At 40.1% G+C, this 26,027-nt stretch overlaps 1 protein-coding gene across 4 annotated transcripts; it reads right to left on the bottom strand.

The window, feature by feature from the left end:
* Positions 1-14,257: 14,257 nt before the first annotated feature.
* LOC140178947 (uncharacterized) lies at positions 14,258-24,853 on the bottom strand. 4 transcript variants are annotated; one of them, XR_011872059.1, is made up of 6 exons: positions 24,766-24,853; positions 24,549-24,677; positions 21,199-22,331; positions 17,230-17,284; positions 17,013-17,141; positions 14,259-14,795 (listed from the first exon to the last, which is right to left on the bottom strand). XR_011872059.1 is itself a non-coding variant. In XM_072216394.1 (5 exons), exons 3-4 carry the CDS (start codon positions 22,322-22,324, stop codon positions 17,274-17,276), a joined length of 1,137 nt encoding a protein of 378 aa, XP_072072495.1. In that variant the 5' UTR covers positions 22,325-22,331; positions 24,549-24,677; positions 24,766-24,853; the 3' UTR covers positions 14,258-14,795; positions 17,230-17,273. The 4 variants fall into 4 exon arrangements, 2 of the variants coding, with proteins under 2 accessions (XP_072072495.1, XP_072072494.1); XR_011872060.1 differs by lacking the exon at positions 14,259-14,795 and adding an exon at positions 15,160-15,531; XM_072216394.1 differs by lacking the exon at positions 17,013-17,141 and having other exon boundaries at positions 14,258-14,795.
* Positions 24,854-26,027: the final 1,174 nt, after the last annotated feature.

The following is a 26,027-nucleotide window of genomic DNA, read 5'->3' as shown; positions in this document are numbered from 1 at the left end:
CCTTCCTTTAATCTTTTACTTTATAAATTCACTTTTTACCACCCGTAACTTTTAATATTTCTACTTTAACCACCCTAACTTTCAGAGATTACAAAATAACCCCTCAAACACCAAAATATTTACTTCCTTGCCCTTTCTAAGATCTAAAAGGTGTTCTTCAATGTTCTTCACCACACTCAAAGTGTTCTTCGTATTCTTCGTAAATTCTTCAGATTCTTTCTCTGTTTTTACCCGTTTTTCAGTCTTTTCAGCAACCGATTTTTACCATAATTCATAATAAATTAGCAGCCACTAAAACAGCATCTTTTCTACATGATTTTAACACAAATTAAACCTCAATTTAAGGGTTAGGGTTTCGTTTTTCCAGCAGCCATGAAGAACACAAATTCAAAGTTGAATATCATCAAATTTCATCAAAATTTCAACAAACTTTCACCAAGAATAACTCATATAAGCAATCAATTTCAAGCATAACCAAACCATATCATAATAACACATCTCAAACACAACTAATCAAGATTAATTTCATCAAACCCTACCTTGATTTGCTGCTCCAAATCCGGTTACTCTTTGAAGTGTTCTTAAAGCACTTTTTCCTCCTAAAACACATTAAGAACAACTTTAAAACTCTAAACCATCAACTAAACGAACTTCAGAAGCATCTTAGGAAGGTTATCCTCACCTTAAACGTGCAGGAAATCAAAGATCTTTGGCCCACAAGTCAAGCTAAGCAAGAGATCTAAGGAAGAACATCAAGAAAACACTTGTTTAAGCATGTTTCCTTGAAAACCAAATTAAAGAGGGAGGGAGACAGCCATCTCACCTTATTTTCAGCCTTGATAAGTCACATGGTTATGTAGAGAAAGAAGAGAGGATCATTTTGGTGAAATCGGAGTTTTGATTTGAGTTTTAGTTCAGAAGAAATCAATCTTTGAAGATTAAGTGTTCATGAAAGTTTCTCTCTTTTCTCTCTTGTTATTTTCGGCCAAAATGATGAAATGATACAGCCTTGGAGGTCTTGGGGGTGTAGGGTGAGTTGTGATTGGTTGGCTTGGAGGTTGGTTAAAATAATATTAAAATATCTCAGGTGTATAACTACTAAAACTAGGTGTATCGGAACACTTGTAAAAATATCTCTAAAAATTATTTTCTGAGCTATTAGCATAAATGACACTAGTAACATATTTATTATGAGAATAGAACATGTATGATGAGGCCTTAGCATTGCTAAAGTCATCAGAGAGTGCTGGTGCTAAGCTGCACCAGTAAACCGTAAATCCGGTTAAACCGATTTTCTGTTTTTAACTAAAATAGACTAGGTAACCTTATAATATCATTCAAGCTTTTTCTAATACTAATATAATGATAATATTATACTATTATCTCTCTCCTCTCATGAATTGAGTCCGGTTCATCAAACAGAGACTATTTACTAAAATCAGAATCAAAACTGCCAACCGATACAGTTCAAAAACTAGGTTCTTCGTGACCGCGTTATCGAGCTTGCCTCGGAAAAGGTTCTAGCTTAAGGATGACATAATGACAATGAGGATTGAGATACTTGTTGATATAGAAGAGGTGTTCCCTTTACTCATCTTCTGGCAAAATCTGTGCCTTCGGAAAAGATTTCACATACTCGAAAATCAAGGTTGTTACATTCTACCCTCCTAAAAGAAAATTTTGCCCTAAAAATTTCAGCCGCATGCAAGAATCCATCTTCAAGCAGTCTATTTCCTTCAAGCCATCCTGACGAAGATATCAGTTCATTCCTTACAGCATCTAAATATCACATAGCCATGGCCATGGAGATCATAACAGCTATAAGAATAGTTGTGCCTCTCACGAATTTGTCGTTCGGAACTCCATTAAACCATGCCTATTCACAGTCATTGAGGTCTTATCTGCACCAAACAATCAATATTAAGGTGATCAGTCTTAATATCTCAAGTTAGGCACGAACATTCCCAAAATGAGCGCTCATAGACATTCATGCCAAATGTATCTTGAAGATATCCTAACAGCATAAGACACACAAGCAGAGTATGCAATGAAGCATAGTCAGTCCACTCCCTAGGCTCTACTGGAAACGAACTGCTCTGATACCAAATTGTAACGACACAATTTTCAATATGTCAAGATCATACTGGAAACTGAGCGCTACCAATTTGTCTTCCTAATTATTATCTATTATTTATCATATGAGCCTGATTCGTTGTTAAAAACGTAGTTAATTTGCGGGGTATTTTTTTTTTTGAAAACATTTGGATTAATAGATAGAATCATTCATAATCAATTCACAACTGATAATAGATAAAAAAGTTATAAACAACCACATATACATACATCACAAGCAGTCAACAACATCCAGTGATCCAACTTTTATTTAATATAGACTTTTAGTTAGAACACCCCTAGATATAGATAGATAATAACTATATACATATATATACATATAACATCCCAGGTCCTGACCTGTTCAAGAGGTCCCTAAGCTGGCACCTAGGCTAGCCTAGACTCTATATTCACCTAGTCCCTCTAAACTACTAAAGCGAGGGAAAGTACGTTCTAAGTCTTCCCAACTCAAGTCAGGTGGAACGTCATCAAAAGATAGAACATCATCTGCTACTCCTCTGCACAATCAGACTTTTCCACAGGACGTCTCTCTGGTACCTCATGAAGTAGCCACACAACAGGAATCTCATACACAGGATTTAGGTTAAAGTGCGCATACGAACGGGGTGCAGACGTTGGCTGGTCTCACAGTATATACATATATACAGAAAGGGAGTTCACTATAGACTCAAAAGACTACCTAGAGCAGAAACCTTTTTTGCGTACAATCCTCAGCGAATTACAGAAGGGAACTCATGCTTCCATCTGAAGGGGGAAGGGAGAGAGAAGGGGTAAGAACTGGGGAGTTCTTAGTAGGGTAAGGGTTATTAGTTAAGTTCATTATCTGTGTCGCTTAGCAGACATATAGCAGAATATAGAGATGCAGTAAACAGAAGATACAGATAAATAGAGAAAATATAAAAAACAGAAAGCAGAACGCAAACGAAATAATATAAGAAAATAAAAAACAAATACAAAGAATAGAATGCAAACAAACAAAGCATACATTCATTCAACAATCATAACAGAGGAAATGCACAACCAAGTATGATGCATGTCTGTCCTATGCAGGCCATGAGCTCACATGTCGGTTTACACCCTGCAGCCCGACATTACCTAGGAACAAGTCCTAGATATGGCTTTATCTCTGTAGGTGAACTTCGGCCTACAGAAACAGCACTCCCATAAGTGAACTTTGGCTTACAGGAATAGTCTAATCACAATACAACAACTTTCTGTAGGTGAACTTTGGCCTACAGAAATAACACCTTTGTAAGTGAACTTCGGCTTACAGAAATAGTCTAATTACAGCACAACAATTTTCTATAGGTGAACTTCGGCCTACAGAAATAGCACCTCTGTAAGTGAACTTCGGCTTTCAGAAATGGCGCCCCTGTAAGTGAACTTCGGCTTACAGGTATTACAACTCTCTGTAGGTGAACTTCGGCCTACAGGAGCAACACCCTGAGATACACAATTGATATTCACTGCAGGTGAACTTCGGCCTACAGGAATAACAACTCACTGTAGGTGAACTTGGGCCTACAGGACCTCTAGGGCCAATGGAAAAGCTGCAGATGAACAAACAACAGAACATCATGCCACAAGGCTTAACTCTTTATTCTTATACTCTTCTCCTCTTTTCTCTTTGTTATGTTACTCTTTTCTCATTATCATCATTCATTATCATTCTCATTATTCATCATCACTTTCACATTCTTATGCAGTACTTCTTTCTTTCTCTGTTCAATCATACTATATAAACTTTACAGCTTTTACTTTTACAACATCTTAACTCAAACCATTTCTCTTTATCAGATTGCTCTTTTCTCTGTATCCCTTTATTCTACTCTGGTTACTCTTTTCTCTGTATCTCTTTACTTTTCTCTGGTTACTCTGTTCTTTGTGTTTATCTACTCTGCTCTGATTTCTCTGTTTAACGTATGTATTTAAAGCTTATGTAAATTTCGGTATGAATAATTAACATGTCCCAAGTATAGGTTCATTAAGTCTATACTAAAACATTTTAACTTTTCATATAATACCTAACCCTAGTTGGAACTCAAGAACTAACTATGTTGCCCTAGTTCGTTCACTAATCTCTGTCTGTTTTTCTGTCATTAAAACTTTACAGACTTTTTCTTTGGTTTTTATCTTTCCTTTAACTTTTTATCTTTCTTTTATCTTTGCCTCACTAATATGTTCTTACCACTCCCTAAGTGTTTTATGAAGGTAATTATGAGATTCTGCACTTAAAGTTGTCTTTCTAAAACTTTTACAAAAAACTGCATTTTCCGCATTATTTTATTATTTTTATTAAAATATTATTTTTAATTAAATATTATTATTTAATATTTTATTATTATTTATTATTTTATTAATATATTTTCTAAAATTACCTTCCTTTAACCTTTTACTTTATAAATTCACTTTTTACCACCCGTAACTTTTAATATTTCTACTTTAACCACCCTAACTTTCAGAAATTACAAAATAACCCCTCAAACACTAAAATATTTACTTCCTTGCCCTCTCTAAGATCTAAAAGGTGTTCTTCAATGTTCTTCACCACACTCAAAGTGTTCTTCGTATTCTTCGTAAATTCTTCAGATTCTTTCTCTGTTTTTACCCGTTTTTCAGTCTTTTCAGCAACCGATTTTTACCATAATTCATAATAAATTAGCAGCCACTAAAACCCAATCTTTTCTACATAATTTTAACACAAATTGAACCCCAATTTAAGGGTTAAGGTTTCATTTTTCCAGCAGCCATGAAGAAAACAAATTCAAAGTTGAATATCATCAAATTTCATCAAAATTTCAACAAACTTTCACCAAGAATAACTCATATAAGCAATCAATTTCAAGCATAACCAAACCATATCATAATCACACATATCAAACACAAATAATCAAGATTAATTTCATCAAACCCTACCTTGATTTGCTGCTCCAAATCCGGTTACTCTTTGAAGTTTTCTTAAAGCACTTTTTCCTTCTAAAACACATCAAGAACAACTTTAAAACTCTAAACCATCAAATAAACGAACTTCAGCAGCATCTTAGGAAGGTTATCCTCACCTTAAAAATGCAGGAAATCAAAGATCTTTGGCCCACAAGTCAAGCTAAGCAAGAGATCTAAGGAAGAACATCAAGAAAACACTTGTTTAAGCATGTTTCCTTGAAAACCGAATTGAAGAAGGAGGGAGACAGCCATCTCACCTTATTTTCAGCCTTGATAAGTCACATGGTTATGTAGAGGAAGAAGAGAGGATCATTTTGGTGAAATCGGAGTTTTGATTTGAGTTTTAGTTCAGAAGAAATCAATCTTTGAAGATTAAGTGTTCATGAAAGTTTCTCTTTTTTCTCTCTTGTTATTTTCGGCCAAAATGATGAAATGAGACAGCCTTGGAGGTCTTGGGGGTGTAAGGTGAGTTGTGATTGGTTGGCTTGGAGGTGGGTTAAAATAATATTAAAATATCTCAGGTGTATAACTACTAAAACTAGGTGTATCGGAGCACTTGTAAAAACATCTCTAAAAATTATTTTCTGAGCTACTAGCATAAATGACACTAGTAACATATTTATTATGAGAATATAACATGTATGATGAGGCCTTAGCATTGCTAAAGTCATCAGAGAGTGCTGGTGCTAAGCTGCACCAGTAAACCGTAAATCCGGTTAAACCGATTTTCTGTTTTTAACTAAAATAGACCAGGTAACCTTATAATATCATTCAAGCATTTTCTAATACTAATATAATGATAATATTATACTATTATCTCTCTCCTCTCATGAATCGAGTCCAGTTCATCATACAGAGACTATTTATGAAAATCAGAATCAAAACTGCCAACCGATACGGTTCAAAAACTAGGTTCTTCGTGACCGCGTTATCGAGCTTGCCTCGGAAAAGGTTCTAGCTTAAGGATGACATAATGACAATGAGGATTGAGATACTTGTTGATATAGAAGAGGTGTTCCCTTTACTGATCTTCTGGTGAAATTTGTGCCTTCGGAAAAGATCTCGCATACTCAAAAATCAAGGTTATTACAAACTGTACTTACAACGCTGTTCTTACTATAATTTCCTAATAAGGCTGATTTCCGCTTACATCACACGCACATGCATCACGCGTAAGTGTGAAAACTGAATTAGCCATGCGACGCGTAAGCGTCGCCCACGCGTACGTGTGGGTGGCCAAAAATGCACACTGGCCCGTTAGCATCGGCCACGCGTACACGTGACTGCTCGCGCGATTCCATCACAGTGGCAGCCCAGCTTTCTGTTCAGACACTCTTTTACGCCGATTGGGAAGCCCACCCGTACGCGTCACTGACGCTTATGGGTGGATGGACTAATGTGCAGGTGATGCGTACACGTGGGGCACGCATACGCGTGGGGTGGTTCATGCTCCAGGCACCCCTCCCGCGCATCTCCATCGCAACTCTCTGTTTGTTTTCTCTTTGTTGCGCAATCACACACGATGCATGCGCATCGTAGACACCTGCGCGTCGATTCCATTTTTTTTTCTTTTTTTTTAATGCAAGACCCTGCATCACGCGTACGGCCAGAGAGTCATGATGGTGTGGGGCTGGAACTGTGCTGGGAGCACAACCTCCATCATGCGTACGCGTCCCTGACGCATACGTGTCATTTTCCCATCCAGACCATCCACGCGTGCGCGTCCCTGACGCGCACGCGTCGTATGCATCTTTGACTCTCGTGCGTATCAAACAGAGAGTTGTGCGTGCGGGGTTGCCTTCGCGCCAATTGGACAACCCAAGTCACGCGTACGCGTCCCTAACGCTTACGCGTCGCTTGGAAATCATGCGACCCACGCGTACGCGTTGCATGCGACGCCCAATTTATCCACTTCTGCGCCTGATTTCAAATCTCCTCTCCCCCAATCCTAATTCTTTTCAATCCTAATTATTTCTTCCTGCTTTCTTTCTTCTTCTTTATTCTTTCTTACTTTCTACTACTTTCTTCTTTCCTTCTTCATCCTCTTCATCAAGGTTTCTTTTCTTCCTCTCCTCTCCTCTTTTATTCTTCTTTAAATTATTGCATTTATTTATGTTCCTTTCTTCTTTATCTTTCTTTTAGCTTACTTATTTATGGCCTTTTTTTTATGCATTCTTATGTTGGTATTGGAGTTTTATTTGGGTATTACCTTATTATCCTGAAGCTTGTGGTTATTATATGGAGTGATTTAACAATTGATACTTTAATTTGGTTCTCATATACATCTGGGTTATATTATTTTCATTCCTATTCTATCTTGCTCACCAAGTGTTTGTGAAAAAGCCCTTATGGCATCTTGAACTCTATTTTGTTTTACTATTTTACTTGAATGCCTCTTTTTCACAACCCTTGCACTCCACATGTATTTAGGATTATCATTCACAATTGTCATCATACAACTACTCTCTATATTGGCACATTTAATTTTTGATGCTTGAGTTGTGCTTCTCATGCCTATTCCTTGCATTCTTTCACCTCTTGCATCTATTTAATTATGAATTGCCTTACTGCTCTTAATTGATGTCTTACCTACATGTTGTAGCTACCATGTATTTGGGCAAACATTTTTCCTTTGGCATTCATTATCACTTGGAATTTTCTCCCTTCTGGTTTTGGTTATCTATATTTCACATTCCTCCTTTTTTCTTCTTCCTTAGGCATGGGTACCAAGAAGGGAAAAGAGAAGGCCACTGACAAGCCACCGGCTAGGAGAGGAACCAAAAGAACATTGGCAAAGGCACTTTCATCTACCAGTGTCAAGCCACCAACAAATCGGGTGAAAAGGATTATTAAAGTTGATGAATCCGAGAAAGCTTTTCCCACCCGAGACTCCTCACGATTTACTAACCGTTATTGCAAATAGATGTTCCCCATCCTAACTGAGAGGAACTATAACATGCACATCTACTCATTGTCCCAACACACTTTGTTGATTTTGTGGAGCCCCGAATAGAGAAGAGACAGTGGGGATTTTTGAGGAGGCAGCCGCGAGAGGCCAACTTATCATGGGTAGTTGAATTCTACTCAAAGTTCTACTCACCTACTCTGCAGACCATCTTCATCCTTCAGCAGCAGGTCCCTGTCTCCGAGGGTGCCATACAGAGAGCATTGGACCTTTCACCTAGTCCTGAGGGATGGGATGCATATCAAGAAGCATCTGGTAAGCGTTAGATGTATCAACTTGACTAAGATAGCGTACTTGGAGTCATAGCCCAACCTGGCAGCAAGTGGATCTACGGGCAGCATCGTTCAAAATCCAAGAGCATCTCAGCCCAGTCACTCACCCTGGAGGCTTACGTGTGGGCACAGATTATGTCCCACTATGTCTTTCCGAGCACTCACGAGTCGGCCTTCACAGCAGACATGGCTGTCCTCATCTGGTGCATCCTGATAAAGCAACCCCTCAACTTGCCCCGACACATCCAGGATGCCATGGGACACGAACAGATCGCGGGTAACCTGCCTTTCCCCGCCTTGGTTTTAGATTTAGTCTCTACAGCAGGTGTGTCATCTCGGATAGGAAACACGAAGGTCTTGATCCCTAGAGGCCGACCAATATGTCCCGAATGGGAAGTACATCAGGCCGCCAGTTCACTCTGCGAGCCGGCCTACAGGCCCATCTTTGGATACTCCTCCTTCTTCTACTCCGCCATCATCCATACCACAAGCACCATCCATCCATCAGATGTTCCTTCAGATCCTTGAGAGGTTTGACCGGCAAGACCAGCGAATGGAGCAAATGGAGCGTCGTAACAAGCGCATATACAACTACCTGAAGGACCTCATAGCTGGTATCCACCTACCTCCAGAACAGAAGGACACCCCAGACTCCCCTTCTGAAACTGAGACTTGCTTCCGGCGCATGTATACCGATTGAAGAGAGGGAAGATGGTAGTTAGTGTAGAATTCTTCCACCCAAGAGAGGTTGATTTTCCTTGGTTTCCTCAAGAGAAACTCCCATCCTCACTGTTCAATGCGGGGCAAAATATAAGGAGCAACCTTGTCCGGCGGAGCGAGTAGATACTCAGGATGATAGTTTCTTACGGCTATGGAGGGGAACATAATTTCACAAAAGCGGTTGGGGAACCTTGAAGAATCTTTCGCCGGTTTGCCCTTTTCATTCACATCAATAGGAGCGGGTGTCTTCCCTTTCTTAGATAGGGGTTTGGCTCCTAATGAAGAGCGCGCCTTAGAGTTTGACCTTTGGGGTGCCCTTTTTGCGGCCGGTTTCCTCGAAGCTATCTCCTTGCCTTTCTTGGTGGCCATCCTAAAAAGGAAGGGAAGGAAGGAAAACATTAAACCCAATAATCAATTTGACAAAAACATGCAAGTGACTTGTAGTGCCCATGGTGAATGTAAAAGCAAGGGTCATAACACTTGGCATGGGATGCAAGAGGAAGTAAAGCATGCAATGGCATGAGAAGAGTGATCTCAAGCATCCATAATAAAGAGCAAGTCATGTTCAATCAATATCTAATTGGCAAGTATGAACTTGAGGCACACAAATTAGACTCAATGCATTTAAGAGAAAGCAAGTGAATGAGGAGGGAGCACCAATTTGAAAATCTTCGACTAAACTGAACCAAAATGGTATGTGTGTATTTCCTCGAACACTTGGCATGCAATAATCAAGCAATAAGCAATTATGAGATACTAAACCAATTCAAAGCCCAAAATTGAACATCAATCATCACATAAATATCACACAATAGCAAAGATAAGAAAAAGAATGACAAAAGATCTATTAATGCAAATTAAGCTCAAATTCAACATCCATGGAGAAATAAGGAAAAAGAAAAAGTAAGCAAACAAGAAGTAAGAAACATCATCATGCAAGTGAAAGAGAAACTAAGTAAAGTAATAAGAAGCATCTAACTAGAAGAAATAATGCAAGAGAAAATAAAGAAGAGAAGTAGAAGAAGTGAAACCTTGAAAATTATGAAGGAACAAGGTTTAATCTTCTTTTGTGAAGATGAGAAAGAAAATAGGAGAAGTGTAGTGCCACCGGAGAAGGTGGTTGTCGCCAGTGAGTGGCCGGAGATAGTGGTGGTGGATTATGGAAGAAGAAGAAGAAGAGGAGGGAAATGATGGAGGAAGAATGAAATGAAACTAAGAAAGAAAAGGGGTTGAGATAAAGAAAAACAGGGTAAGGCGCGAAGGTATTAAACTGACTTGCGCAACTGGCGCGCGTGCGCAAGGTGCGCTGGCGCGTCGGTGAGGGTGCTAGCAGAGGACGCGTGCACGTCAATAGCGCGCACGTGCGAGGGAAGTTGTTCCTCAGGCACAGAAGTGGCACAAAGTTGGCTCAAGTCTCTGGTTTTTGTACCAGAGTGAATCAGTGAGGTAGGCGCGCGGACGCGCACCTTGCGCGGACGTGTGCTTGAGGTATTCCGCAACTGGCGCGGACGCGCACAACGCGCGGACGCGTCAGATTTGGCACAAGGTTGGCCCAATTGTGGCACAACTCTCTGGTTTTTGTACCAAAGAATCCACATATCTCCATCGGCGCGCGCGCACACCGTGCGCTGGCGCATCGATGGTTAAATTGCAAAGGTGCGCGCAGACGGCATGTACGCGAACGCGTGGGTGCCTGGCGCGAGTTGGGCACAAAATGGGCATGTCTCGGGTATTTGGCCCAAGAATGGAATTTTGCCACCGGCGCGCGCGCACACTGTGCGCTGGCGCGTCGGTGCCCTGCTTCAAAGAAAAATTTTTGTTTTCTTTATCTTTTTCACATCCTATCTATATGAACATTCTACCTATCCAACAAAATCAACAAAGCTAGCATTTCTATGCATTCAATCAATCATTGAAAGATCACAAAATTCACAAGAAACTAAAGAATGCAAACAAGATGGTATAAACAAGGAAGATCTTACCACGGTGGGGTGCCTCCCACCAAGCACTTTTCTTTAACGTCCTTAAGTTGGACGGTCCTTTTGTTAAGCTTCCTCTCTTCTTGGTGCATCCTCCAATATGTACACCTCTAGCTCTTTTGGGGGCTTGCACCCATGGTACTTCTTCACTCTATGTCCATTCACTTTGAAAGTTACTTCACTCTTGGGATCAAACAATTCCACCACTCCGTAGGGCTTCATCTCCTTCACCTTGAAAGGTCCTTCCCATCTAGAGCGGAGCTTGCCAGGCATAAATCGGAGCCTTGAGTTGTAGAGGAGGACCTCATCACCTTCTTGAAAGTCCTTCTTCCGGATGTGATGGTCATGGAACGCTTTAGTCTTTTCCTTGTAGATTCGGGCATTCTCATATGACTCGTTCCTCAAACACTCAAGCTCCTCTAGTTGTAACTTCCTAGCTTCACCCGCCTTGGCTAAATCCATGTTGCACTGCTTTACCACCCAATAGGCTCGATGCTCAATCTCCACCGGGAGGTGGCATGCCTTACCATAGACGATCCGGAAAGGACTCATCCCTATCGGAGTCTTGTAGGCCGTTCTATACGCCCATAGTGCATCTCCTAACCGGACGCTCCAATCCTTTCTTTGCGGATTGACCACTTTCTCCAAGATTCTCTTGATTTCCTGGTTGGACACTTCCGCTTGTCCATTTGTTTGTGGATGATAAGCAGTAGCAACCTTATGTGACACTCCATAGCGCTTGAGTAATGCTTCTACCTTCCTGTTACAAAAGTGGGATCCTTGGTCGCTCACGATTGCTTGTGGCGACCCATAACGGCATACAATGTGATTCCTAATGAAAGACACAACGGCATTGGCGTCATCAAGGCGGGTAGGTATGGCCTCTACCCACTTTGACACGTAGTCAACCGCTAACAGAATATACAGATACCCACTAGAGTTGGAAAACGGTCCCATAAAGTCAATGCCCCATACATCAAATATCTCACAGAACAACATAGGTTGTTGAGGCATTTCATCCTTTTGGGATGCGTTTCCTAATTTCTAACATTGATGGCAAGAGACACATAACCGGTTAGCATCCTTGAATAAGGTTGGCCACCAGAATCCACAATCCAACACTTTTTTAGCAGTCCCTTGTGGGCCAAAGTGGCCACCACATTCGAACGAATGACAAGCTTCAAGAATTGGCTGGAATTCAGACTCCGGGACATATCTTCGAATTACTTGGTCCACGCCCCTCTTCCACAAGTGAGGGTCATCCCAAATATAGTATTTGGAATCACTCCTCAACTTGTCCTTTTGGTTTTTCGAAAAGTTGGGAGGGAAGATTTTTGCAACCAAGTAGTTCGCCATTGGGGCAAACCAAGGAAAGCTATCCGACCTTGGAGGAAGATCATGCCTCGCTACCACCGCCGTGCTGCTCCGGACCGCCGCCTCGCCAAGCCACCCTGTTCTCTCGTTGTTGTCGTCGGAGGAGGATAGAGACGCACGCAGGAGAGGAGCTGTCACTAACCTTGTGTCTGTTGCCGCCAACAACGAGCCAAAGCGGGAGGGAGATATCGCCTCCAGCATCGTTGGATCTCTGTCGCCGAACCCGTTCTTGCCATCGCCATTAGAATCACGAACAGGGGAGGGTGAAGATGCGCCAAAGGGGGCACGGAGTTGCCGTCGCCGTCATGTTGCTAGGGTTATCGTCGTCGCATCTGGGTGGCTGTTGTGCCACCATTTATCACTGCCCAGTCACCGTCGAAGCTTTGTGTTGCCGTTCTGATCGCCAAAAATTGCCGGTGGAGCCACTATCTTCTTGGTAAGCTTTATTGTCTCTGAAACCTTTGAATTCAATTTTTCGTCATAGCCTATTAGAGTAACTGAGATTATGGTAATGTAGGGCTGAGTTGTGGTTCTTGCATGCTGAGTTCAGTAGCTGTGCATGCGACATCAAGCTGTCGCGTCGTCAACGGAGTCGCCACCGTTCCATTTTCCCAGATACTCGTAGGTTCAGTAAGCCTTTCTCTATTCCGATTTCTTTTAATCACTATTCTGTGATATGTTTCTAAGGTCCTTGCAATGTTAATGCTTTAGGTTTGAGTTCGGTTCTTATGTGTCGTGATTAAAGTTGCTGTGGTTGAGGTTGTGTTGTTGCAAACTGTGAGAAAAAGAGTTTCTGTCGCGTGGTTAAGTCGTAATCGAGGTAGGGGTATTTTTATTAAAACTCATTTTTATTCTTAAGAGTTGTTATAAATTGATATTTAGGCAAGTAAATATTTTTTGTGATTATGGAGTTTTATGAGTTGAACTGAACGGCCTTGAATGAATGTGATTGCTTACTTGTCTGTGGCTAGTTCTGAACATTGAGTTGATATTGAGAAAGTGAATGGAAGATTAATTTGAAAATCTGATTGGAATGTTTATCAAGTATAATTTGAGGATTGGAAAATGATTTCTTGTTAGAATTAGCTTGACTTCGGAAAACGATTTGAGATTTGTGAATGACTTGGGTTTGAAAATGTTGGAAAGAGTTTGAGAAAATGTTAGTTGACTTTGTTGGAAATGAATTGGAATTTGGAAAGGGTTATAACGTTGGAAATGAGCTTGATTTATAGAAAAAATGAATTTAAATTGAAAATGGTTTGAGATATTGAAATTGTTCTGATTTTGAAATTGAGTTGAAAGGAGTTTGAGAAATGGTTTGTTGGGACCCAGAAAGGGTGGCAGAGTCCGAGTTTTAGAGGAGATACTGCCGAAATTTTATAAAATTGGAAGTTTCATTTGAAGTAATTATTTAAAAAGATTTGTTTTTAAACATTATATGTTTTAAGATTGGTTTATAATGAACGGAGTGGAAAGAAGGATGATGAGGATTTTCCTTGAAATATGGATTTTCCTTGACTAGCATTGGTATTCGGCCTTCTGTAATTACCTTGACCCTGAGTCTGCTGCGAAACAAAACCTCCACGTTTGAAATTCCTACCTCTCGGAGCAAAGTTCCTCCCTGAAGGCCTCTGAAAAGGCATCCTCAAACTCCCTTTCTCTGCTGCCGCCTTCCTCACACAATCCTCAGCCACCCTACTCTTATTCACCAATTCAGAAAATACCCTGATCTCCATTGGGGCAACGAAGCTCAGAATATCGCTCCGAAGACCTCCCTCATATTTAATACACTTCCATTCAACAAAATCTTCAGGCGCACCTTGACAGATACGAGAAAAGCGACATAACTCCTCAAATTTACTGGTATACTCAGCAACAGTCATTTGTCCCTGCTTTAACTGCATTAATTCAAGTTCCTTGGCATTTCTGGCTGAATTAGGAAAATATTTCTTATAGAACTCTGTCCGGAAAACCTCCCAAGGAATCGCAGCACCATCAGGCTGCAGGATACGTCGTGTTCCCTGCCACCAATACTGAGCTTCACCTTGCAACTGATAAGTTCCAAATTCAACCCATTGCTCTTCAGGAACCTGTTGTGCCTGTAATGCCCTTTCCATAGCCTGAATCCAATTATCTGCATCAGTGGGATTTGAGGTTCCCCTAAAAGTCGGAGGGCGAACTTTCAGAAATGTAGCAAGTGTCATAGGACCGTCTCCATCATTATTGTTCCCATGATTACCCTGATTTATCTGATTACCCAGTGCCTCAGCTGTTGCCTGCATAGCTGCAGCCATATTTCCCAAGGCAGCCATAAAGTCTACTGGATCAGTCCCTGTGGGTACAGGAGTAACGGTGCCTGTCCTACCTCTACCTCGCCCGCGACCGCGTCCGCGAGTCGACATCTGGTCCCTATACACACCAAACAAGTGATATTAAGTTGATCAGTCTCAATATCGCAGGTCTAATGCTTTAAGTTCCAAATGCATGCTCACAAACGTTTATGCCATATATATCAATCAGATATCCTAATAGCACATAAACACATATACAGAGAATGCACAGAAGCACAATCAGTCCGTCTTTCAGGCTCTATAGGAACGAACTGCTCTGATACCATTAATGTAACACCCTACCACACAAAGCTTTACGCTTAAGTCGTAAAACAGAGGTGATGTGGTATTACGACCTCTAAAATAAAATAAGTACATATAATAGCAGAAGAGTTATAATATACTAGGAGCCTTGAAGGATAGGGGAAATAAAAATCGCGAGATAAAAGCGCAACGCTCAAGGAACGAGTTAACTTGCATGCTAAGAAAACCGTAACTGTCAAACATAAGATAACAGAAGTAGGAATAGAGTGCCAAAGATACAAAATAACAAGCTCCTAACTCAGCCTGCGAAGTCAAGACTGGCCGGAGAATATTTACACATATATACATACATATCCAAAACCCAAAAGTACATACACACAATCCTGCCTCTCCATAAACCTCTAAGAGGATCAAAAAGGACAAGTTATAAGGAGAGAAAGCTAAGTACATATATATACATCACTGTACAACAAAACTATACAACAACACTATCCAGTAACCCCTCCGCTTTAAGAGTCCAGACGCCTAACGAGATGGCTCCCGACCTGCATCTGAAAAACAACAACATAGTATGGAATGAGAACCGGAGGTTCTCAGTATGGTAAAGGTGCCACACACATAATATATAAGGTCCTGGGAATGCCAGAGGCAATCCTAGAACGCCGACACTCAGATTGTAGAGCTTAAAGTATTAAACAGAAGCCATAAAAGGTGGTTTCCTAAAAATATTTAATCCTAACTTAACTTAACCTTAAATCTAAGTCCTATACTGCCATTCCTCCATACCTCCAATTCCATCATGCATTTTCACAGACAAATAAACAGATAAAGGCAAACACAAGAAAGTTACAACTACTGCAGGTAACAAATACACATTTAGCATTGCAAATACAGATAGGCACACCCAATTAGAGCACAAGCAAGTAATTCAAGTAATATGCATATGATGCATGCCTGTCCTATGGCTGATGAGGCTCATCTGTCGGTTATCCAGCCAACCCGACAAGTCTGAATTGTCCTTAGACTGTCCCCCGACGTGCATCCCCAAGAGTCTATGCATAGATTTTTCTCAAATAATCAATATTGCTCAATGGGGGTAACATTCCCGGGAATTTATATAGTGCCCGGTCACACTTACGTCGTAGGGTCAACAGAGTATCGAGTTTTCAACCTGGTACACGTGGTGGCAAGCCACGACACTTAATCCAGGGAATCTCGTATCTCAGATTATTCAAATTCATAAGCCATATAAATAATTCAATTATAATTCCTCAACATCCACATCATTCTCAATTGCATCTCATTCATCATCATACATTAAACATATTCAATCCTTATCCTTCATTATCACACCTCCCATTCCGTCCATCAATAGTTTCAATTCAAAACATAATTCATTCTTTTCTAAGAATCAAACTTCAAACTTAAAACATATTCACTTTCTTAATAACTCAAAATCAAACCATATAACATTTAAATCTAAATCTCTTTTAGATAATCATCTAAACAAAATCTCTAATTTTTATAAAATTTTGGCAGCATCTCCTCTAAAACTCGGACTTTGCCACCCTGTTCGGGTCCAAACCTGTATTCTTTTCAATTCAACATATCCTTTCTCATCATCATAACAACCACCACAATAAATCTACCTCAAATCAACAATTAAACTCATACAATATTCAAATCCAACAACCAAAATTCAACTAAGGATCATAGTTCACAAATCCTAGGCTTTTAACACAAAATACCTCATTATCACAACAACCTCCACAATAGTTATACCTCAAATCAATAATTCACCAAATCATTAGTTAATCAACAATAACATTCAACCATAATTCTCTCCAAATTAACATAACAACATTCACCATCCAAAATTAAAAACTAATTATCCAATAAACTTCAACCAAATATATTCATCGATAAATTACTAAACATTAAACATACACCTGCATTCCAACTTATCCAATGGTCATCTAGCCTAAGTTTTCACAGAACATTATATATTAAATGCAAGAAACCTAAACCATACCTTAGCCGATTTCCACGTAACGACCAAAGCTATTTATTCAAAACCAAAACAGCCCCTCAAAACTCAACTAATCCGCTTCCTCCAAGTTCCAGTATTCACAATTTCAAGCTCCAATTATTTATTTTCAACCTAATACACATTCATAATACATATATACCCAATTTAATACTCAAAGCTCAAATTTAATGAAAATAAAATAGAATTATCGTATCCTCACCTTACCCAAGCTTCACATAAGCAAGAGTGAACGTTTCTCTCAAGCTAATTGGATCCTAAAACATCAGAAATCAAAGAAATTCAATATTCCCACTTAAAATTCGAAAATTGGGGGAAGATGAAGCTGAGAGTGATTAAACAAGTTACCTATGAAATTGTTCCGATAGAAATGTAGAGCTCAACGCGGTGAATGCGTGGCCGCAAACGGTGCGGCGATTGGAGCTCGGACGGAGAAGTTACGGCAAATTGATTTTACCGTCAACGTATGGTTTCTCTCTTTTCCTCCCCTGGAAGGCTTTCTGCGTCGTTATGAAAGTGGGGAGAAGGAAGAGCTCGTGGCTCTCTTTTTAATTGCTGGTCCGGTTGGGCCCATGGGCCCGGTTTGGGCCCGGTTCAACCGGTTCGGCCCGTTCGGTCCAATCTTGGACCGATTTCTTCGAAATTGGTGTCAAAATTCTCGTTTCGATGAGCTCTATCCTAATTTAATATAATATTCACATTTCTAATCCTCCTTATTAAAAAATAATTTATTAACTAATTATCTACTAATTTAACCGGGGTTTACATCCTACCCACCTAATAAAGAATTTTGCCCTCAAAATTCAAATATAGTTACCTGAAAAGAGATGTGGATAGTCCTTTCGCATATCTGATTCGAGTTCCCAGGTATGTTCCTCGATACCAGCTCGTCTCCAAGCTACTTTTACCAATGATGCTTCCCTTCCTCGTAATCGTTTAACACTGGTGTCATCAATCCTCACCGGAATTACTGGGAGTGTTAGATCTTCTCTCACTTGGATTGGTTCTGGTTCTAGAACATGACTTGCATCAGGAGTATACTTCCGAAGCTGGGACACATGGAACACATCGTGCAAATTCGAAAGATACGGCGGTAAGGCAATTCTATAAGCCACTGGCCCAATTCTCTTCAGGATCTCAAACGGTCCAATATAACGGGGATTCAGTTTCTTAGTCTTAATAGCTCTTCCCACTCCAGTGGTTGGTGTAACTTTTAAAAAGACATGTTCTCCTTCTTCGAACTCCAAAGGCTTTCGCCTCTGGTCAGCATAGCTCTTTTGGCGGCTTTGGGCTATAAGCATTCGACTACGAATCTTCTTTATCTGCTCAGTCGTTTCGGCTATCATCTCAGGCCCTAATAAACTCCTTTCTCCAGTTTCATACCAACACAACGGAGACTGACATTTCCTGCCATACAGAGCCTCATATGGAGCCATTCCGATGCTCGCATGATAGCTATTATTATAAGCAAACTCTACTAATGGCATATACCGGTCCCAGCTTACCGGCTGGTCCAAAACACAAGCCCTTAGCATATCCTCCAAGGTCTGAATAGTTCTTTCTGACTGACCATCTGTCTGAGGGTGATACGCAGTACTCAAGCTTAACTGAGTCCCAAATGCACGCTGAAAAGCTCCCCAGAACCTTGATGTAAAACGGGGATCTCTATCAGATATAATAGTAGAGGGCACACCATGTAACCTGACAATCTCTTTGATATACATTCGAGCCAATTCTTCCATTGTGCAACTTATTCGGATAGGAAGAAAATGAGCTGATTTTGTTAGTCGATCTACAACCACCCAAATAGCATCACAACCAGATCGGGTTCTAGGCAAACCTATTACAAAATCCATTGCGATACTCTCCCATTTCCATTGTGGAATCTCCAAAGGCTGAAGGGTCCCTGATGGTCTCTGATGCTCAATCTTAACCTTCTGACACGTTAAACATTTAGATACATGCAATGCCACATCATTCTTCATATCTGGCCACCAGAACATCGCTTTCAGATCCTGATACATTTTAGTGCTCCCTGGGTGAATTGAAAACCCGCTCTTGTGAGCTTCCTTCAAGATACTTTGTCGTAGGTCTCCAACATCAGGCACAATAATCCGGTTCTTGAACCTCCATAAACCATCCTGACCTTCTGACACTCTCCACTGTTTTCCCTATTCAACTGCTGGTAATACCTTATGTAACGCTTCACTATCTCGATGAGCCTTCAGAAGTTCTGATTTAAAATCACTTGAAATCTGCAACTGACTCAAACACAGGATTCCAGATTCTTCTCTAATTCCCAAATTCAAACCTTGAAATGCCTTTAGTAATTCTTCTTCCCGTAGCATCATCCAAGCTGCATATAAAGATTTTCGACTCAAAGCGTCCGCCACAACGTTCGCTTTTCCTGGATGATAATTCAATTCAAAATCATAATCTTTCAGAAGTTCCATCCATCTCCTCTGACGCATATTCAATTCTTTCTGCTAAAAAAGATACTTCAAACTCTTATGGTCTGAGAAAACATGAAACTTAACACCATAGAGATAGTGCCTCCAAATCTTTAAAGCAAACACAACAGCAGCAAATTCTAAATCATGTGTCGGGTAGTTCATCTCATGCGGCCTTAACTGCCGTGAGGCGTATGCTACAACATTCTGGTGCTGCATCAGAACACACCCTAACCCTTTCAGAGATGCATCACAATACACTTCAAACGGTTCACTTGGTTCAGGTAATACCAATACAGGTGCAGTAGTCAACCTGTGCTTCAATGCCTGAAAACTCTCTTCACATTCCGGAGTCCAGATAAAAGGTGTATCCTTCCTAGTCAACTTAGTTAAAGGTAAGGCGAGCTGTGAAAATCCCTTAATGAATCTGCGATAATACCCTGCCAAACCTAAGAAACTCCTGATCTCTGTCACTAAAGTTGGTCGCTCCCAATTCATCACTGCTTCCACCTTAGCAGGATCCACAGCTATCCCCTGCTTACTCACCACGTGGCCAAGAAACTTCACTTCACTCTTCCAGAACTCACATTTAGATAACTTAGCATATAACTTCCTATCTCTCAGAATTTGAAGCACAATCCGCAAGTGATCAGCATGTTCCTCTTCAGTCTTAGAATAAACAAGAATGTCATCAATGAAGACAATAACAAACTTGTCCAGATACGGTCGAAAAATCCTGTTCATATAATCCATAAATACTGCCGGGGCATTAGTTAACCCGAAAGACATCACTGTATACTCATAATGACCATAACGGGTTCTGAAAGCAGTTTTCGGAATATCCTCGTCTCTAACCCTTATCTGATGATATCCGGATCGCAAATCAATCTTAGAAAATACACCGGCACCCTGTAACTGATCCATTAGATCATCGATTCTAGGCAATGGATATTTATTCTTCACAGTGATCTTATTCAATTGCCGATAATCGACACACAGCCGCATACTCCCATCCTTCTTCTTTACCAGTAACACTGGCGCTCCCCACGGAGAAACACTTGGTCGGATAAAATGCTTACCCAACAGATCTTCCAGCTGAGCTTTCAGTTCAGCCATTTCTAAAGGCGACATCCTATAAGGAGTAATTGAAATCGGACCGGCTCCAGGCACCAACTCAATTTCGAATTCAACTTCCCGATTAGGCGGAAATTCATTAATATCATCCGGAAACACATCTGAAAATTCACATACAACAGGAATCTGCTCTAAACTCTGATCATCACCTGATACTCCCGCAGTTAATAACATAATACCCTGACATTCGGTTCCAGAACAGTTTACTATCATAGAATTCAAATAGTAACTATTCACCATAACCGGTGCTTCTGACCCTTCCGGCATAAACTGTACTGACTTTTCAGAACAATCAAGTAAAACATGATTTTTGGATAACCAATCCAATCCCAAAATGAGATCAAGACCAGTCATAGGCAAACAAATCAAATCATGCACAAATTCACGCTGTTGCACTCGAAAAGGAACTTGTGGACATTCTATCCTAGTCACCATAGCTTCATGAGTAGCATTATATACTTTCAAATCATAACCTAGAACCACCATTCTCAATCTTAATTCATGGGCCTTTTCAAATGCAATAAATGAATGACTTGCTCCTGAATCAAATAAAGCATTTAAGATTTTACCAGCCATTTCACAATTACCTCTAATCAGTGTCTCAGATCCCTCAGCACCAATGGTAGAAGTGGTGTATACTCTCCCCGGCTGCTGCACCCTACCAGTCTCATACTTCTTCTTCTCAGGGCAATTACTGGCTATATGCCCGGGCTGTCCACAGGAATAGCACACTCCAAGTCCTAATCTACACGGAACTCCAGGATGATATTTTCCACACTTCTGACAATTCAGATCTTGCTGTGGCTGCTTCCCAAACCTTTTTCCTTGACTAGCATTGGTATTCGGCCTTCTGTAATTACCTTGACCCTGAGTTTGCTGCGAAACAAAACCTCCACGTTTGAAATTCCTACCTCTCGGAGCAAAGTTCCTCCCTGAAGGCCTCTGAAAAGGCATCCTCAAACTCCCTTTCTCTGCTGCCGCCTTCCTCACACAATCCTCAGCCACCCTACTCTTATTCACCAATTCAGAAAATACCCTGATCTCCATTGGGGCAACGAAGCTCAGAATATCGCTCCGAAGACCTCCCTCATATTTAATACACTTCCATTCAACAAAATCTTCAGGCGCACCTTGACAGATACGAGAAAAGCGACATAACTCCTCAAATTTACTGGTATACTCAGCAACAGTCATTTGTCCCTGCTTTAACTGCATTAATTCAAGTTCCTTGGCATTTCTGGCTGAATTAGGAAAATATTTCTTATAGAACTCTGTCCGGAAAACCTCCCAAGGAATCGCAGCACCATCAGGCTGCAGGATACGTCGTGTTCCCTGCCACCAATACTGAGCTTCACCTTGCAACTGATAAGTTCCAAATTCAACCCATTGCTCTTCAGGAACCTGTTGTGCCTGTAATGCCCTTTCCATAGCCTGAATCCAATTATCTGCATCAGTGGGATTTGAGGTTCCCCTAAAAGTCGGAGGGCGAACTTTCAGAAATGTAGCAAGTGTCATAGGACCGTCTCCATCATTATTGTTCCCATGATTACCCTGATTTATCTGATTACCCAGTGCCTCAGCTGTTGCCTGCATAGCTGCAGCCATATTTCCCAAGGCAGCCATAAAGTCTACTGGATCAGTCCCTGTGGGTACAGGAGTAACGGTGCCTGTCCTACCTCTACCTCGCCCGCGACCGCGTCCGCGAGTCGACATCTGGTCCCTATACACACCAAACAAGTGATATTAAGTTGATCAGTCTCAATATCGCAGGTCTAATGCTTTAAGTTCCAAATGCATGCTCACAAACGTTTATGCCATATATATCAATCAGATATCCTAATAGCACATAAACACATATACAGAGAATGCACAGAAGCACAATCAGTCCGTCTTTCAGGCTCTATAGGAACGAACTGCTCTGATACCATTAATGTAACACCCTACCACACAAAGCTTTACGCTTAAGTCGTAAAACAGAGGTGATGTGGTATTACGACCTCTAAAATAAAATAAGTACATATAATAGCAGAAGAGTTATAATATACTAGGAGCCTTGAAGGATAGGGGAAATAAAAATCGCTAGATAAAAGCGCAACGCTCAAGGAACGAGTTAACTTGCATGCTAAGAAAACCGTAACTGTCAAACATAAGATAACAGAAGTAGGAATAGAGTGCCAAAGATACAAAATAACAAGCTCCTAACTCAGCCTGCGAAGTCAAGACTGGCCGGAGAATATTTACACATATATACATACATATCCAAAACCCAAAAGTACATACACACAATCCTGCCTCTCCATAAACCTCTAAGAGGATCAAAAAGGACAAGTTATAAGGAGAGAAAGCTAAGTACATATATATACATCACTGTACAACAAAACTATACAACAACACTATCCAGTAACCCCTCCGCTTTAAGAGTCCAGACGCCTAACGAGATGGCTCCCGACCTGCATCTGAAAAACAACAACATAGTATGGAATGAGAACCGGAGGTTCTCAGTATGGTAAAGGTGCCACACACATAATATATAAGGTCCTGGGAATGCCAGAGGCAATCCTAGAACGCCGACACTCAGATTGTAGAGCTTAAAGTATTAAACAGAAGCCATAAAAGGTGGTTTCCTAAAAATATTTAATCCTAACTTAACTTAACCTTAAATCTAAGTCCTATACTGCCATTCCTCCATACCTCCAATTCCATCATGCATTTTCACAGACAAATAAACAGATAAAGGCAAACACAAGAAAGTTACAACTACTGCAGGTAACAAATACACATTTAGCATTGCAAATACAGATAGGCACACCCAATTAGAGCACAAGCAAGTAATTCAAGTAATATGCATATGATGCATGCCTGTCCTATGGCTGATGAGGCTCATCTGTCGGTTATCCAGCCAACCCGACAAGTCTGAATTGTCCTTAGACTGTCCCCCGACGTGCATCCCCAAGAGTCTATGCATAGATTTTTCTCAAATAATCAATATTGCTCAATGGGGGTAACATTCCCGGGAATTTATATAGTGCCCGGTCACACTTACGTCGTAGGGTCAACAGAGTATCGAGTTTTCAACCTGGTACACGTGGTGGCAAGCCACGACACTTAATCCAGGGAATCTCGTATCTCAGATTATTCAAATTCATAAGCCATATAAATAATTCAATTATAATTCCTCAACATCCACATCATTCTCAATTGCATCTCATTCATCATCATACATTAAACATATTCAATCCTTATCCTTCATTATCACACCTCCCATTCCGTCCATCAATAGTTTCAATTCAAAACATAATTCATTCTTTTCTAAGAATCAAACTTCAAACTTAAAACATATTCACTTTCTTAATAACTCAAAATCAAACCATATAACATTTAAATCTAAATCTCTTTTAGATAATCATCTAAACAAAATCTCTAATTTTTATAAAATTTCGGCAGCATCTCCTCTAAAACTCGGACTTTGCCACCCTGTTCGGGTCCAAACCTGTATTCTTTTCAATTCAACATATCCTTTCTCATCATCATAACAACCACCACAATAAATCTACCTCAAATCAACAATTAAACTCATACAATATTCAAATCCAACAACCAAAATTCAACTAAGGATCATAGTTCACAAATCCTAGGCTTTTAACACAAAATACCTCATTATCACAACAACCTCCACAATAGTTATACCTCAAATCAATAATTCACCAAATCATTAGTTAATCAACAATAACATTCAACCATAATTCTCTCCAAATTAACATAACAACATTCACCATCCAAAATTAAAAACTAATTATCCAATAAACTTCAACCAAATATATTCATCGATAAATTACTAAACATTAAACATACACCTGCATTCCAACTTATCCAATGGTCATCTAGCCTAAGTTTTCACAGAACATTATATATTAAATGCAAGAAACCTAAACCATACCTTAGCCGATTTCCACGTAACGACCAAAGCTATTTATTCAAAACCAAAACAGCCCCTCAAAACTCAACTAATCCGCTTCCTCCAAGTTCCAGTATTCACAATTTCAAGCTCCAATTATTTATTTTCAACCTAATACACATTCATAATACATATATACCCAATTTAATACTCAAAGCTCAAATTTAATGAAAATAAAATAGAATTATCGTATCCTCACCTTACCCAAGCTTCACATAAGCAAGAGTGAACGTTTCTCTCAAGCTAATTGGATCCTAAAACATCAGAAATCAAAGAAATTCAATATTCCCACTTAAAATTCGAAAATTGGGGGAAGATGAAGCTGAGAGTGATTAAACAAGTTACCTATGAAATTGTTCCGATAGAAATGTAGAGCTCAACGCGGTGAACGCATGGCCGCAAACGGTGCGGCGATTGGAGCTCGGATGGAGAAGTTACGGCAAATTGATTTTACCGTCAACGTATGGTTTCTCTCTTTTCCTCCCCTGGAAGGCTTTCTGCGTCGTTATGAAAGTGGGGAGAAGGAAGAGCCCGTGGCTCTCTTTTTAATTGCTGGTCCGGTTGGGCCCATGGGCCCGGTTTGGGCCCGGTTCAACCGGTTCGGCCCGTTCGGTCCAATCTTGGACCGATTTCTTCGAAATTGGTGTCAAAATTCTCGTTTCGATGAGCTCTATCCTAATTTAATATAATATTCACATTTCTAATCCTCCTTATTAAAAAATAATTTATTAACTAATTATCTACTAATTTAACCGGGGTTTACACATCATATGCATTTGTATGCTTTTCTTGGGTTTGAACTTGTTTTGGTTTGCCTAATTGCTAAACTGTTCTTAACTGCTACTTGAACTATTTGCTGTAACTGCTTCCTACTTGTGCTTTCCTTGCCTGTCTTGCCTGTGTTTATCCTGGCGTGTTACATTTGAGAATGAACTTTGGTGCTGAATTAATGATTGTGTTGTTTGATTGCGTGGTTGGTTTCTGATTGAGATTTGCTTATGAGAAAAGAAAGACCTTGGATTTCTAAAAATATTAAACATTGTTTCTTGAAAAGGTTTTGAACGATTAGCTATTGGATTTTAAAAGGATTCATAAGGCAATGATAATCACTGAATTTGAAAACAGTTTTCTTATTGAATATCTTCTTATGACAACTTTGAAACTCTGTGGTGAGACCATGTGGCTAGGTTCTCACCCCCTATAGCTTTACCTTTTCAGGAACCAGATGAAGAAGCATTAAGAAGAGTTATACTATGTTTGGTTTATATGTTGTTGTATTAATTAGATTATTTTCTCCCCTCGTCTTTGTTATTACAAGTTTGTAAGAGGGATAGGAATTGTATGTTTTATACGTATATTATATTGAGTTATTATGTAAGGAGTCTTGTATATGAATCTATGCCTGCTTGTATTTTTCTTAAAATAAAGTATTTATTTATGGTTTTCAAAGAAATCAGCGAT

This window comes from Arachis hypogaea, chromosome 15, assembly GCF_003086295.3.
Source record: "Arachis hypogaea cultivar Tifrunner chromosome 15, arahy.Tifrunner.gnm2.J5K5, whole genome shotgun sequence".
NCBI lineage: Eukaryota > Viridiplantae > Streptophyta > Magnoliopsida > Fabales > Fabaceae > Arachis > Arachis hypogaea.
This window is presented reverse-complemented; position numbering and strand designations above follow the sequence as displayed.